The sequence below is a fragment of the Schistocerca americana genome, chromosome 3 (assembly GCF_021461395.2).
Source record: "Schistocerca americana isolate TAMUIC-IGC-003095 chromosome 3, iqSchAmer2.1, whole genome shotgun sequence".
NCBI lineage: Eukaryota > Metazoa > Arthropoda > Insecta > Orthoptera > Acrididae > Schistocerca > Schistocerca americana.
The window spans coordinates 374101370-374118413 of record NC_060121.1 but is presented as its reverse complement, the minus strand read 5'-3'; the positions used below and the strand labels follow the sequence as shown (position 1 = coordinate 374118413).

At 39.3% G+C, this 17044-nt stretch overlaps 1 protein-coding gene across 1 annotated transcript in view; it reads right to left on the bottom strand.

The window, feature by feature from the left end:
• The window catches only part of LOC124605393 (serine/threonine-protein kinase PLK4), a 234523-nt gene that overhangs the window by 112011 nt on the left and 105468 nt on the right, over positions 1-17044 (bottom strand). Inside the window, exons 4-6 of the mRNA XM_047137037.1 lie at positions 16267-16379; positions 16092-16184; positions 5961-6104 (exon numbers count right to left, since the gene is read on the bottom strand). Coding sequence (XP_046992993.1) covers positions 5961-6104; positions 16092-16184; positions 16267-16379 — 350 coding nt within the window. The remainder of the gene's footprint in view (positions 1-5960; positions 6105-16091; positions 16185-16266; positions 16380-17044) is intronic.

The following is a 17044-nucleotide window of genomic DNA, read 5'->3' as shown; positions in this document are numbered from 1 at the left end:
ACTTGAAACTTTGTAAGTAGACTTTTGAGAGAGAGTTTGTGTTTATTTTTAAGCATTTGCCACCTCAAGTTTTTCTGAATTTCCATGACACACACTTGTGGATCAAACTTGTCGCCAATGGTGCCGCCTTTCTTTGTATACATTCAGTGTATGCTGATACTCCTGTTTGGATCCTCTCCTCAGTAGACTGATTGCATTTTTCCAGTTTCCTACATATAAAACCACCATATGCATCATTGTGATCCTATGAGATAATTTCAAGAGCGAGAACTACAAGTGATGATATTTAACAGGTACTTATTTCAGCTGTTAAAAGACAAAGCTATCTGGGACCAGACACATACAGATCATCATATCATCTCAACTGCTTCATGATAGATAATATATTTTATTGGAAATCGGTTCCTCTGTTTCACCTGATTTGTCATTTTCTTTTCTTTGACAGAATATCAGCTCTGAAATCTATGAGTGGCAGAGCAGTACATGAAGATATAATTTGTAATTTGATAGATAAAAAATCTAACTACCAAGCGGCATCAGGAGAACACACATGTAAATATACTGAAATCTGCAAGCTTTCAGAACCAGTGGCCCCCTCTTCTGGCAGAAGGATTGAAGGGGAAGGAATAGGGGTGAAGGAAAAGGACTGATAAAGTGTAGGAAATGGGGAGAGTTTGGAAAAATTGTGCAGAACCTCAGGTCAGGGGAGACTTACTGGACAGGATGAGAAGGAAAGAATGATTGTTGGGGACTGCACCAGACAATATTTGAAAACGTGGAAGTTCAACGGTGGAAGATGAGTAACATGCAAGACAGAGGTTACTGACAAAACACTGTGCATGAGTTAATAAGAGCGGAAAGCTACTGTATTTTACAAACTATAAGACATACCTTAACTTTTTAAGCAATTTTTTTTAAAAAAACTGCAATTTTACCATTTATTATATTAGACTGCAAAGCCAGACTAAGAAAGAATCTTACTTTATAAAACCAAACTGACTTCTACAATCCCTGAAAATTGACGTCTGAACTTTATTCTTATTGTCTTTCTCCTTCCTCCTCCTCATCACTGTCCTCTCCATATACAAGCTGGTCTTCAGTGCCATCAAGAATGTTACTTATGCCGCACTTCTTGAAAGATTTAACATTAATGTCTTCTCTCACTGTAGACAAAGACTGTTTTATACACAAACACACTTGTTTAATTCTATATCGTTTCAAAGCTCCCTTCGGCGTGAATTCACGTTGGGTTTCATCCATTTGTTCCATTCCTCTCTCACTTACATTTTAAATGGTTTATTTATTGAGACATTAAGACACTGCAGCTGTGAAGTAAGTCCTCCCAAAATAACAGCAAACTCTGTATTTCCCTGTCTCAATTTCTCTTTCAAAAATTTTTTCAGATGACTACTAAACTGATCTAGCACAAGAAGAGAACTCTTCAATAAAGCACCTTTCCTTCTCTGCCACACTCTGTTAATCCATAATTTCATATCAGTCTCATCGACCCAACCCTTGTCATGTACATAAACAACAGTCTGGTGGTATTTCAGAAGGTTTTGGCCCTGTTTTGCACTTGAAAATGATTACTGGATTAAGTTTAGTACAGTCAGCACAACATGAAAGGACAACAGTATACTGCCTTTTTTCATGTCTACTTGTTTTTATAGTTAATATAATAGAAGGAAACATTCCACGTGGGAAAAATTATATATAAAATCAAAGATGAGGTGACTTACCGAACGAAAGCGCTGGCAGGTCGATAGACACACAAACAAACACAAACATACACACAAAATTCAAGCTTTCGCAACAAACTGTTGCCTCATCAGGAAAGAGGGAAGGAGAGGGGAAGACGAAAGGAAGTGGGTTTTAAGGGAGAGGGTAAGGAGTCATTCCAATCCCGGGAGCGGAAAGACTTACCTTAGGGGGAAAAAAGGACAGGTATACACTCGCACACACGCACATATCCATCCACACATACAGACACAAGCAGACATATTTAAATATTTAAATATGTCTGCTTGTGTCTGTATGTGTGGATGGATATGTGCGTGTGTGCGAGTGTATACCTGTCCTTTTTTCCCCCTAAGGTAAGTCTTTCCGCTCCCGGGATTGGAATGACTCCTTACCCTCTCCCTTAAAACCCACTTCCTTTCGTCTTCCCCTCTCCTTCCCTCTTTCCTGATGAGGCAACAGTTTGTTGCGAAAGCTTGAATTTTGTGTGTATGTTTGTGTTTGTTTGTGTGTCTATCGACCTGCCAGCGCTTTCGTTCGGTAAGTCACCTCATCTTTGATTTTATATATTGTTTTTATAGTTACAGTTTTAGCACCTTTCATGGGAACTATTCTGTCACTCAGCACATCAAATGTGAGACGAGTTTCATCCATATTTGCTATTTGGCTTAGTTACACACTGGTTTTCTTTTAATTCTGAATGAGATAATTTTTCTCTTCATACTCTTGTTGCATTTTCTTTGGTATTTTGGTTTTGTAACTCCTGAAATTTTCCTGGCGTATTTCTTTTCCTAATAATTTTCAGGTGTGCATCCAGGTACCATCGACATTCTGCCACAATATTTTGGCCCAGAGACTTCCAGCCATCTTCAGCCATCTTCAGGCGAGTGGACAATTACTGAAGAACCCAGATGCATTCAAGGTATTTATGCCAAGTCCCGCATACGAGAAATGCACTGGTGTCTTATGGCGCATGCGTCAGGTGGTGACATATGTGCGACAGTTGATTTGTGTATGCTGGCCTCATTCTGCTGTCACTGGATAATTTTAGTTACAGGATTCCAATTTTTATCCGGTTGAAAGCCGTTGTCACAATTTATAAGATTATCGGCGAGACATCTTTCCATCGATTCTTCATTTACTGAATCCCAGAAACTGGTGCTAAAATTTTTGTTCAATTGTATTCCATTGAGTGTCCCATGGAAATACAGCATTCTGCTACTGCTGATTTTAATGACGGCTGAAGACAGATGTATCTTTCATGTTCTGTACAACGTTACTGGACAGTTCGTATCGTCTGGCGTATATCTGTGGCACCACGCTCACGAGGAATTTTGTAAATGCTCACTATTTCCATTTCTCATGGGACAGTCCATGGGAAACAATTGGACAAAAATTTAGCTCCAGTTTCTAGTTTTTGGGATGCAGTTATCAAAGAACAGGTGGAAAAATGTCTTGCCAATAATCTTATAAAGTGACAATGGCTTTTAACTGGACAAAAATTGGAATCTTATAATCAAAATTGTCCAGTCACAGCAGAATTGACAGGGTCTTTCGATACTCAACGAGAGGCACCACACACAACTCGGCTGTCCGATGCATGTTATCACCTGACGCATGTGCTGCAAAGCGCCAGCACATTTCGCATGTGCAAGATTCGGCATAAATATTGTGAATGCATCTGGGCTCTTCAGTAGTTATCTACTCACCTGAAGATGGCTGGATGTCTCTGGGTCGAAACACCGTGGAAGAATGTTGACAGGATCCAGCTACATGCCCGAAATTATTTGGGAGGGGGGAATTGGTTTTGTTTCACATGCTAAGCCCATAACGTTTCATAACCAACCAACAACCAACTAACTCTACCCTTAAGTCTGTCAAGTTTCTCTGTAGTACTAGCTTATGAGTGTGTATTTGAATCATTTCTGTATTAATTCCATTGTCATTTTGATGGTGTCCTTGAATCCACTTCAATACGCCATTCTAGTTTTGGTCATTTTGCATTCAGTTTTCTTTTTGTACAGTTAATTTTCCTCATTTTTTTCATTTCTTCTTTACTAGCCCATCGATCACAAATGGTTATTTTTTCTGTTGGTGGAGGACCAAAATGCCGCTCAGCTTCTCCATTTCCCTGTTCTTCTGCATATGTTATTACTTTCTATTTATAGCTCACATCATATGAATATCTTTTATTTTTTTCCGTTATGAAACTAGCTACTAACAAGAATATTGCACTGCCACTGGTAACACAAATTACTTTTATTTTCCATTTATCGGCACCACAGATTGTAATGATGCCTCACAGGATACAGTGTTCTGGGTTTGTGACAGCAGGGCGGGAGGGAGACCGTGTTAGCAAGCTTTTGAATCCCCACAACTCATGTTCGGCACATCGGTGTGCTGCTGCTGCCAGCTGAATCCACTGTGGCCACATAGCAATAGGTTTCCTGCGGCATCAAATATATGGCCATTTTGAAGACTGATGGGAATTTTAAATCAAACACTGGATATTTTTATATTAATTTTGAGTATGAGACACACCTGAATTTTGGAGGCAACTTTTCGAAGAAAAAAGTGTGTCTTACAGTCTTTAAAATACGGAAAACGCATTGTGATAGAGATGGATAAAAACTCACGAAATATTACCACAGCGTCAGTAGACCTGTGAATCACTCTTCCACTGAAATTAAATTAATAACATCGGGACAAAGATTTATATCTTCAACTGTTCTGGATCAATATTTAAAATGAACTGGAAATTTTTTTTTGAGATTTGTTAACTGTTCGAAAAAGCGCTATGGATAATTGTTGAGCTGTTAGAACTCTTGAATGTATCTGCAGTGTGGATGATATGCATTGAAAGGATGCATCCTTACAACTCTTCCTTTCTCCCTGTCAATAATGACTTGGTGTAAACAAACCACTATTATCCTCATCATATGACGCAGGGAATGTTGTTTTTGCTTCATACACTGCAAGTAATCCACTCAATTAGTGAATTAAGATTCCTGGCCAGAAACAAGACTGGTAGTGAAAGGAAGGTGCCTACAAGACCAGCAATATGCCCACAGTGAAGATGCAGCATGAATTTAACATTGGTCCCATCAGGTAAGGAAATGCAGTGTACCAGCAGTGAGCAGTGAGGCTGCAGCATAAACATATCCCAATGCTCTCATTATGCCATCCAACGTGGTTTACCCTCTTTTTTTTTTTTTTTTTTTTTTTTTTTTGCATTATTAGTCCTACTATGAGTTATCACAATTTCATTTTGTGTTGATAACCCTGTACTCGCAGAACCAGAAATACCATTTTTCCAGTCACTGCATTTGATTAATTCCTACTATTGTAACATCAAGCTATTCATTTCCCTTTCAAGTTCCCTAATCTGCCTACCAAAGAGAGGATCTATTGTTTCTCACCGCAACTCATGAAACAGTGGGTTTGTTTTTTATGTGTTACAAAACACAAGTGGAATACTTTATCCTACTGGATGACAAAATAAAACCATACAGCAGAGTTGTGTTGTAATTAGAGCAGATGACCTAAGTTGCTCTACAGCTGATATGAAAATCTCTTTAATCTTTATGACATCTCCTTCAGCAAGGACATTGATTCAGCTGGGTGGCAGAGACAATACTCTAGTTTTACCAATGTTGTTGCATATTGATTTGAACATAAAGTTATTGATTCTATGCTTTTTTTTATGACTCTTTTCAATCCTTTACTCCTAGGCACTTATTAGTTCTGTGCATCCTGATGGAACAATGTTTCTGTACAGTCAAGTCACTCATTTACAACTGGCACTCATATTGTTTGTTGCTAATGAAGTAAATCAGCAAGCAGTCACTTTTTGTTTATGTATTTTATTTGGATTGTACAAGTTCGGAGATAATTGATTATCTTCATTGTTGCTAAGAGAATTTAAAATCTGCAAATATGTGCATACTGGAAGTCATAATTACTTCTAGCATATTAATGACCATGACTTACCTGTGTCAGAGTTGAGTCCAAACCACAGCAGAGTTACTCTGCAAATACAATCAGGCAGAAATAATGAACTTAGACTGTGTGATGTATGCACAATCAAAGCTTTATAAGTATGAATGGGGGTAGAGGGAAGAAAAACTTTGGGTTTCTTGGAAACAGTTTCAAGACTAGAACAAGAAATTAATTAAAGTAATTAAGAAAAAGGAATGAATAAATAAACAAAAGGCAATTAATACCTCATAGTTCGACATCACCACTCTTGTTAGTGTACTTTTCACAGCAGCTGTATCAAATGGTGGTTTACCAACTAAGAGAGTATAAAGCATGCAACCAACTCCCCAAACATCAGCTTCCATCCCATGTGAGCTACGTGTTGCAACCTGGGAACAAATGACAAATTATGATCATTTAGTGGTAGCAACAAGTATCCATTTACAACTACTTGGAATGACATAAATTTGGTAGAATTACTATATTCATTGACCTAAATAATGCACGTTTACCTTCTGCTTCATGACATTAATTCATTCTTTCATTTGCAATGAAATCTTTCATGAATTAAAAGACATAGGTTATTATTTGATTATTTTTTTACCCCAAAACCTTTTGTATAATGATAATAAAAAACTAGAGCACCAGCGGTAAGACTAATTACTTCTACTGCTCTGGTATTGTAGTGTTTCAACTTGGAAGCTCGTTCACTATGAATTTCACTGCTCCCATGATACATGGTACAGTAGTTTAATGCATTTGGTTCAATAAATTATTGACAATTTATTACATTAACTATATTTTGTAAATGCTACAAAATGTAAATGTCCTTTATGATTGTTTTGTGTATCACATGGAGTCTTGACATCAATGACGGGTCTTCTGGCACTTTCTCGTGACATACAGATGCTGGGACAACTTGCAGCCAATTGGTCAGCCATGTATTGCAGGAAGATGCTTCCATCTGTGTCCAGAGTTCATCGCTTATTATTACAAAAACTCAAGTAAATGAATATTTTTTGTGTTGTAAAGAGATGTGTCAGTTCCTGCGGAGACTTGTATCAGTTCAGTTGGATGGCCACAAAAGAATTCACATCAGCATAACAAACTGATTTTAAATTTTTAAGCAATGGAACTCCAGGCTGGAATATCAACAATATAAGGGAAAGGACAGATTGTTAATCACCATAAAGATGACACGTTCAGTTGCAAACAGGCACAATAAAAAGACTGTTACACATTCATCTTTTGGCCAAACCCTTCTTCAAAAAAGAAGAAACACACACATTCACACAAGCAAGTACACATCATGCACACATGACCGCCATCTCTCGCAGCTCCGATCAGTATGCGATGGCCACATTGAGTGGCAATATGAAGTGGAGCAGCGTAGGGGGAGGGATAGCAGGGTAATTGTGGGGGAGAAAGAAGAGCTGCACAGGTGAGCATCATAGACAGTGCTCTTCTCTCTCCCCACCCATACCCTCCTATCCCTCCCCCTTCCTTGTCCCACTCCAGAATGCCACTCAATGTGACAGCTGCATTCAGGTCCGAGCTTCAACACCAGCTTATCTGAACTGCAAAGATGGAAATTATCCTTACAACACATTATCCACTTCCAAAATTATCCTGGACTCAACCTATGGTAACCCAACTGTCCCCATACCCTGCACCCAACACTATCACCTCTTTCCTATTCACGTCCCCTAATCCTCACCGTGCGCCACCCTCTGCCAATGCAACAGCAAATCTTTCCCCTTCCCTGCTTCTTTTCTCCCCCACCCCCCACTGCACAGCCTCCTGACGCTGCACCTGGTAGTCTCCTCATGCCTCCACCTAGTCCTTGCACACTCCGCCAGGTGGTGCTTTTCTCTCCTCCTCTCATACTCTGCTAACCCTCCCCCATCCATGCCCCACTCCAGATTGCCACACAACGTAACAATTGCATTGTGGTCCGAGTTGCCAGAGGTGGCGGTCATGTGTGTGTGCGTGTGATGTGTGCTTGCTTGTGTGAATGTCTGTGTGTTTTCTTTTCTGAATAACTTCTTCGTTGTGCCTGTCTGCAACTCAACATGTCATTTTTACGGTGAATAGCAATCTATCCTTTCCCTAATATTGTTGATTTTAAATTTTGCAATATGTGGCCTGTACTTTAATATCTGAGAAATAAAAGTAAGAATTCATTAATGAAGAAAAGTATTTGCATTGTAGGTGTCTTCTTTTATGAAATTAGATAACATATATAGTATCTATTAACATTGCATTATCCTCATTAATTACAATAGAAGCAATTAATTAAAACTGAGAAATGTCAGTTACCAATACCTACGTAAAACGCAAGACAAACTATAACTGTGAGAATCACATATCACAATGAAAATTTCTCAATCAGTTAATGACTACAGGTGTGAACGGAAAAGATCCATTAATGTTCAAAACTGTAAAAGTATAAGACTTAGTAAGAATTAACAGTGATTTAAAGTGAAAAGAGATTATTAATTACATACAGCAATATCAGACTGGTGTATCCGCAAACAGAAAGTAGTGCAAAAATTGTGAGAAAGACGTGTTGTAGAATCTTTGGTTACTGTGGTAAGAATATCAATGGTCCCACTAACATGTAGAATTCTAATTCATAATTTTGGATATCATCATTAATGTGTAAAAGTATTCTGGGCCCACAGTTCAATTGCAAGACTGAGAAAAAGAACCTACTAAGATATAGCTAAATTCTTTGGATAACAGTAAAGTGTGATCCCAGGTGGAATAGCCATTTCAATCATGAAGCAACAATACATACAATACAATATATACAATAAACATATTCATTGCGCTATTTTCACATGCAGGAGGGCCATATTATTGCAGATGTACTCACCACCACCACTCTACTGAATATTTGGTTTACTGTAAAATGGTTGCCTTTCCTAAGAAACTGCCATTTTAATCAGTTTTCCAGATATTCTATTATTATTAATTATTGAGACCATTTGCCTGCTGAGAAGGAGGTAGGGAAGGATGCACAAAGCAAAGACGCAGTACTGGGATGGAGCAAGGGAGGTCTTTCAACAGAAGATTCAGTGGCTGCACAAAAAGACAGAAGGAGTTCACAAGGTAGAGAACACAAGAGATATAGAAATGGGGGCCGGGAGGAAGGATGAGGAAGAGGGAGATGGGGAAGTGGGAGAGAGAGGGAGAGGGGTGGAAAAGTAGAAAACAGGGGTGTTTTGCACGTGGGGGGGGGGGGGGGGGGGGAGTGGTGGGAGAAGGCAGTATATGATTTGGAAGGGGGAGGAAAGACATAGAGAGATGAGAGGAAGGAAATGAAGTGGGAAACAGGTTAGGGGAGATTTAAGCCAGGGGGATTATGAGAGTGGAAGATATACTGGAGAGAGAATTTCCACCTGTGTAGCTGAGAGAAACTTGTGCTGGAAAGGAGTATCCAAATGGACTACAAGTTGAAGCAGCTGTTAAGTCATTTGTATTGTAGTGAGCAGCATGTTCGGCACCTGGATGGTCAAGTTTGCAGTTGGTCTCAGTTCAGCAGTTTGGCTACTTGCTTACACAGAATGCTATACATAAAACGAGTATAGCTCTACAAAGTATAGTCAAAGTGTAGCTCAGTGGCTAAGTGTCACACTACACATCGATAGGTCCAGAGTTCAACTCTCGGTCAGTTCTTGGGTTTGTCCTTTAGAAATTTGTTTCTTTCATCCATGGTAACATCTATTATATATGTGAAAAATTCTAAGTGTTACCACAGTTTGGATCCCATATTAACCTGTAAGTACCCTTATAACTGATTGCATAAGTCACTTTCATACGATAGAGGGATGACTCCTATATGGCCATGCCTAGAAAAGTGCCGTAGTGTTCAAACCAACCTTCAGACTGAGAACATCTTTACAACAGTTGGTGGAGGTGGGTAAAAATAAACTCGTATTTTGAGTTCCTGTTTGAGATGTGACACTACTGCTTCTTTGTCTAACTTGCTAAAAATGTATATAACAGAGGGAAACATTCCACGTGGGCAAAATATATCTAAAAACAAAGATGATGTGACTTACCAAACGAAAGCGCTGGCATGTCGATAGACACACAAACAAACACAAACATACACACAAAATTCAAGCTTTTGCAACCAACGGTTGCTTCGTCAGGAAAGAGGGAAGGAGAGGAAAAGACGAAAGGATGTGGGTTTTAAGGGAGATGGTAAGGAGTCATTCCAATCCCGGGAACGGGACATTTTCATGTCTGCTTGTGTCTGTGTATGTGCGGATGAATGTGTGTGTCTGTGCGAGTGTTTCCTGTGCTTTTTCCCCTTAAGGTAAGTCTTTCCGCTCCCGGGATTGGAATGACTCCTTACCCTCTCCCTTAAAACCCACATCCTTTCGTCTTTCCCTCTCCTTCCCTCTTTCCTGACGAAGCAAGCGTTGGTTGCGAAAGCTTGAATTTTGGGTGTATATTTGTGTTTGTTTGTGTGTCTATCGACATGCCAGCACTTTCGTTTGGTAAGTCACATCATCTTTGTTTTTTGCTAAATATGTATATATATTCCTTCACTTTTCAGACGATCTTTGTTCTTTTAATGATCATTGCTATTACAACTGTCCCATGGGCACTAATACCAATCTTAAAATGGACGTACTCAAAGAGGTGAGGTTTATTTGCTGCCACATAGCATCTCCGGCTGACCCATCACACAAGAACAGATGGCTGCCTCATTTATTCCCAAGCGACCATTAGTCTGTTCTTATTCTCCAAGTCAGTCGATATCATTTTCTTATTTATTACCTAGTCACTATATCCATTGATGACGACACTATATTTTTGGACCCTCCCAAATAACGAAGTGGACTATGCTTACTGTTCTGCCAAGCTGACTACGTCCTGGGAGCAGGAGTGAGGGAGGGGAGCGTGGGAAGGTGGGGACTGGTTGGTAGACTGAACATATGATTCGGTGCCTATGAACTAGCATAATTATTGTCAAGTTAACAAACTATTCCAGTGGTGTGAATCCCCTCTTTTTTTCATGTAGGTCAGGATATTGGTCACTGAATTCCAAGACTTCCAATAACGTTTTAATTTTATTACAATAATGATGGAAGCTGAAGAAATGAATTAAAATCTGTGCTTTCATGGGACTCAAACTTGGGTCTCCTTGCTTACTAGGCAGAAATGTTGACCATTACACCACCACAGCACTAGTTCAACATTGCTGCACGGACTACCCAAGCGCCATACCCAACACAAACTTCAGCTCATATCTTCAGCTTATTTTCCCCCTAAACTGTCATTGTTTCCAGGGCTCTCTGACATTAGAACAGCACCCTAGTGTTGGACGTAATGGGGAAGTCCTATACATGAGGTGATCTTATATTTTCCCCAAGTGTCTTGAAGTTTGGGTTGAGGAGCGCACTCAACTTGGGTAGTTCATGCAGCAATGTTGAGCATACTGCTGCAGTTGTATAATGGTCAGTATTTCTGCCCAGTAACCAAGGAGACCTGGGTTCAAGTCGCGGCTGCAGCACAAATTTCAATTCATTTCTTCAGCTTCCATCATTATCGTAGATAAAGATGAGACTTATATGCCTCGGGAAAATATAATTATAAGATTATAATTTTATGTTTAAATTTTTTTGCGCAATTTTACATTTGCTATCATAATTCTTGACAAAAAGGAGTCTTAACAAAAGATGGACAGACTGACAGTTGGAGGGGGGAATTATTTTTTTGTATAGTTAAAAATTAACTTTTTTTTATTTTTTCCTTTACTTGTACTTTCTAACCTTGCTTCTTGCCAAATTTCTTGAGTCTAGGTCAACAGGAAGTACCCCATACATTTTGATGAGTGAGTTTGCATCTATCAAAACATGCGACATAAATGGCCATATCTTTTGACAGTGTTGACCTAGAAGCTTCCATTTTTTATGTTGCCAAGGGACCAAAGACCTTAGTATGTGTCTATCCGTTTCTAAGAGAAAGCAGACTTAACAGTCGGTCGGTCGGTCAGACAGATGGATGGACAACAAAGCGATCCCGCAAGGGTTCCATTTTTACTAACTGAAGTACAGAACCTTAAAAATATATTAACCGTGAAGCACAGATTGAATAATGTACTAGTTTCACTGGTTATTAATTTTCTAACAGCAAATGCACCTTTATTTCAGATCCAAGTGTATTGGTTGTTAGTATCGCGGCAACAAAATTTTTCCATTAAGTTCACTTAAAACTGTGTTTCATTTGCTTCACAGTTGAAGTCTGATAATATGGATACCCCTGTACTATGATTGCTACAAACATAGTAGTAATTTTACAAAGGCGCTGAGCCTATGGAGGAATGAGGGTGAGTATCTTGCACGGCCATCTATCTTTTCTTCCCTTCCCATGTCGTTCTGACGAGAGAAATTAAATTTACTTTTCTTGAAACTGTTCGATATTTTGTGGGATCATCTGTTTTCACTTCTTTCAAGACTGCCTATGTATAAATATCTGTCACTCCAGCTCCAGTTATCAGAGGGATTTCATACTTTATGATGTGGCACCTTTGCACCTTCTTCTACATATTTTAAGTTAGTCTCCTACATAGTTGCTGGCCATAGTTGATATATTCTCGTCTTCCAACTGCAGTGACCAAAGAAGCATCCATAGTATCCCACAGACTTCCAACATATTCTCTTAAGTGTTTTTAGGACAGAATGATCTGAAAGATGGAGCTGCAGAATAAATTTAGTTATGTTCAGTTCCAAGGGTTTCCATATGATCTTCTAACATGAGCAACATATCTGCTGCTATTCCATTTGTCTATTACTTTTGTTGTATGAGTAAGAGAAGTTCATCTTTTTGTTAATGAGGCTTCTGATGTTCCATTGGCAGGCATTAAATGCATTTTCTTTAAAATTTGTGGCTTGGTTCAAGCTGAGATATTCTGTTTTGCTAGTAGTTGTTCCGATGAATATAAAAGGAAATGAATTTAGTGCCTTCCAACACGAGAAGTCATATTAACAAAAATAAATTTCTCATAAAAAAAAGAAGAAGAATCAATGGAACATCAGTGTATATGTTGTACACATTACAAGGTCATGTGGAAATTGCTGAAATACAACATATTCATCTTGATGACTACATCAGCATATTGTGCTACTGTAGAAACTGTAAGACAAAAGGGAGAGTGGCTATAAAGCAAGAAATGGAGTTATGTCCCAGACCCTTCAGATTACTGCAGATCATGGTGAGCAGCTGTTCGAAATCTGTGCCATAAGAGAGCATTAGAAAAAGGCACAAGCTCACTGACAGTTTAAAAGCTACTGGCAGGAAACATCTTAAGCTTCATAAAGCGGCAAGAGATAGTTGCAATAAAGTATAGAGATTTAAGTGGAAAATCAATGTTAGGGAATGTTGAGTGTTGATACTCACTCAGCCAAATAGAATTGATCACGGTGATCATTGATACACTTCATCATGATGACTGAAAATTAACAATAAAATATAATGATCAGTTATACACAGAACACTGAAGAAATGTACTGTACCTCAAAAATATAAACAATGGCCCATTCATGATGTGTAGAGAGAAATTACGGGACGAACAGCAACGAGAAACTGATAAAGCAATGAGAAACTGATAAAGCAGACGGTGTAGATGACAAATTAACACTTTCTTAAACACATACTTACACTTTCAGTCTTGCTTTCCCAAAAAACAAACAAAGGGCAATTGACAAGCAACTCCTAGCTCTCTCTTGTGCTAGCAAGAGAGAGTTATACCTAATTCAAAGGATAAATCTCAATCAAGATTTGAAACTTAGTTACCACCTGAGTTGTAAAACCCTTCAGTCTGGTAAAAAAGGATATATTGCCATTGCATAAGAAGATATTAACTAATTATCTTCCTTTATTTCCTTGTAACAACAATTACACATCTTTTCATAATGCATTTGGTAGTATTAACCATCCAGTGTCTAAATGCATATGCTACATGTGGTGGCATTAAGGTTTCTGTTATGTTGTCAACATTAGTATATACTTATATATAAAAACAAAGATGAGGTGACTTACCGAACGAAAGCACTGGCAGGTCGATAGACACACAAACAAACACAATCATACACACAAAATTCTAGCTTTCGCAACAAACGGTTGCTTCGTCAGGAAAGAGGGAAAGAGAGGGAAAGATGAAAGGACGTGGGTTTTAAGGGAGAGGGTAAGGAGTCATTCCAATCCCGGGAGCGGAAAGACTTATCTTAGGGGGAAAAAAGGACAGGTATACACTCGTACACACACACTTATCCATCCGCACATATACAGACACAAGCAGACATTTGTAAAGGCAAAGAGTTTGGGCAGAGATGACAGTCGAGGCGGAAGTACAGAGGCAAAGATGTTGTTGAATGACAGGTGAGGTATGAGTGGCGGCACTTGAAAGAAGCAGAGGTTGAGGCCTGGTGAGTAACAGGAAGAGAGGACATACTGAAGGGCAAGTTCCCATCTCCGGAGTTCTGACAGGTTGGTGTTAGTGGGAAGTATCCAGATAACCCGGACGGTGTAAGACTGTGCCAAGATGTGCTGGCCGTGCACCAAAGCATGTTTAGCCACAGGGTGATCCTCATTACCAACAAACACTGTCTGCCTGTGTCCATTCATGCGAACGGACAGGTTGCTGCTGGTCATTCCCTCATAGAAAGCTTCACAGTGTAGGCAGGTCAGTTGGTAAATCACGTGGGTGCTTTCACACGTGGCTCTGCCTTTGATCATGTACACCTTCCGGGTTACAGGACTGGAGTAGGCGGTGGTGGGAGGGTGCATGGGACAGGTTTTACACCGGGGGCGGTCCCATGCACCCTCCCACCACCGCCTACTCCAGTCCTGTAACCCGGAAGGTGTACATGATCAAAGGCAGAGCCACGTGCAAAAGCACCCACATAATTTACCAATTATAAATCGCTAGTTTAGGCTGGTACCAGCAATCATCAGATCTTCAGGCCAAATAAGTTTTGAAGTTAAAAGTGAAGCAACGCAGATTACGTTAAAATTAAAAGATGGAAAATTGAGTGATGACATACCATATGATAAGTAGTTTGCTCCAGTCACTGAGAAAACCACGCTGCCGCTGAATATAAGACAGGAGCATCATGCATATAAAGAATAATCCCCTGGTGGGCATATAACTAAGAATTCATGAGCTACTCCACACACACTGACATATTTAAGCAACACACACACACACACACACACAACCCTGAGGTGACAAAAGTTATGGGATATCTCCTAATAAGGTGCCGCACCTACTTTTGAATGGTATGCAGCAACAACTCAACATGGCATGGACTTACAGAAATATTGAGCCATGCTGTTTCTTTAGCCGTCCATAATTGTGAAAGTGTTGCAGGTGCAGGATTTTGTCCACAAACTGTCCTCCAGATTATTTCCCATAAATGTTTGGTAGGATTCGCATTGGGTGATCTGGGTGGTTAAATCATTGGTTTGAATTGTCCAGAATGTTGTCCAACAGACAACAACTGTCACCTGTTAACACGGCACACTGTCATTCACAAAAGTTCCATCACTGGTTGGGAACATGGTCTCCAAGTAGCCGAAAACAACAATTTCCAGACAATGAGTGGTTCAGTTATACCAGAGGAACCAGTCCATTCAATGCAAAAACAGCCCATGCCATTATGGAGCCAGCACCAGCTTGCATAGTGCCTTGTTGACAACTTAGGTTCAAGGCTTTGTGGGATCTGTGCCACGCTCAAACCCTACCATCAGCTCTTACCAACTGCAATCAGGCCTCATCTGACTAGGCCACAGTTTCCGGGTCGTCTAGGTCCCACTGACACAGTCACAAGCCCAGACACAGTCATACTGTTACTAAAGGCACTCATGTCAGTCATCTCCCGCCACAGCCCATTTCCCAACGCTGTCCTAATGGATACATTCATTGTACATCATACATTGCTTTCTGCAGTTATTTCACAGAGAGTTGCGCATCTGTTAGCACTGACAACTCTACACAAACACCACTGCTCTCAGTCACTAAGTGAACACATTGTCCATGGTAAGGGGTAATGCCTGAAATTTGGTATTCTTGGCACTCTCTTGACAGTGTGGATCTCAAAATACTTAATTCCCTAATGTTTTCCGAAATGGAATGTCACATGTATCTAGCTCCGACTACAATTCCATGTTAAAAGTCTGTTAATTTCCATCATGCAGCCATAATCATATCAGAAACCCTTTTACATGAATCACCTGAGTACAAATGGCAGCTCCACCAATGCACTGTCCTTTTATACCTTGTGTACATGGTAGTACCGCCATCTGTATACCTCAGTGTATATTAAGAAAATAATAAAAAAGAAATACTTGTAACAAACCTCTGGAGATATGTAGTTTGGTGTACCACACATAGTCATGTGCTTCTCATCTGGACGTGTCAGCTGTGTAGCTAGGCCAAAGTCAGCAATTTTCTGGAAAAAATGTTCTTCATTTATGAACAAATACAACAAATATAATGCACATCACACAACTGAAGATATAAATATTACTTACAACATGCATGTCAGCATTGAGGAGCAAGTTTGCCAGTGACATGTCTCGGTGGAGAATTCCAAAAGAGTGGAGGTATAAAAGGCCCTCCACAACTTGGCGTATGATGTAGGCAGCTGTGACAAATAATGTATCTGTCAAATGGCTGTGCATTAAATGCAGGAAGACAAGGCTCATTTATTCACAGTGTCACTGTTATGATCATTTGCAGGAATCTAATATTTGCTACGACTGAGGACATATTTATTGCTCTCACAGCTTTGATAAAGATAAAATTCAATTTAAAAATAAATAACATTACTCCTAAAAGTCTCTTGTCTACAATATAGCGGAAAATTATGAATGTTCTTACAATTTATATTATGCTGCTTATGAAGAAACAGATTGGTAGACCAAAACTAAAATTGTCATGTAAGTTTTTTTAAGAAGTATTTAGTTAGCAAATGTTAAAATACATGAGAAAAAAATTTAATTTTAAGTAGCAGCAGGAATTATTTTGTATTGATTCTTGCAGGTATTCTGTTTGAAGTCCTTTATGGGAATGAATTCAGTGGCCAAGAGATTACTTGGGTTTATGTGAGGACAAGGAGACAATACTACAAATATGATCAGTCTGGCTGCAATCCAGCACAAAGAAGAAGTGGGTTATAAGGGATTATGACTAAAAAAATGTACACACAAAATGTTTTGTGCTGATCAAAACTAAATGATGGTAAATGAAGTTTATACAGCACTTTACACTTTATGAAAAAGTATTAATTACATGTCTTTGTTCTCCATA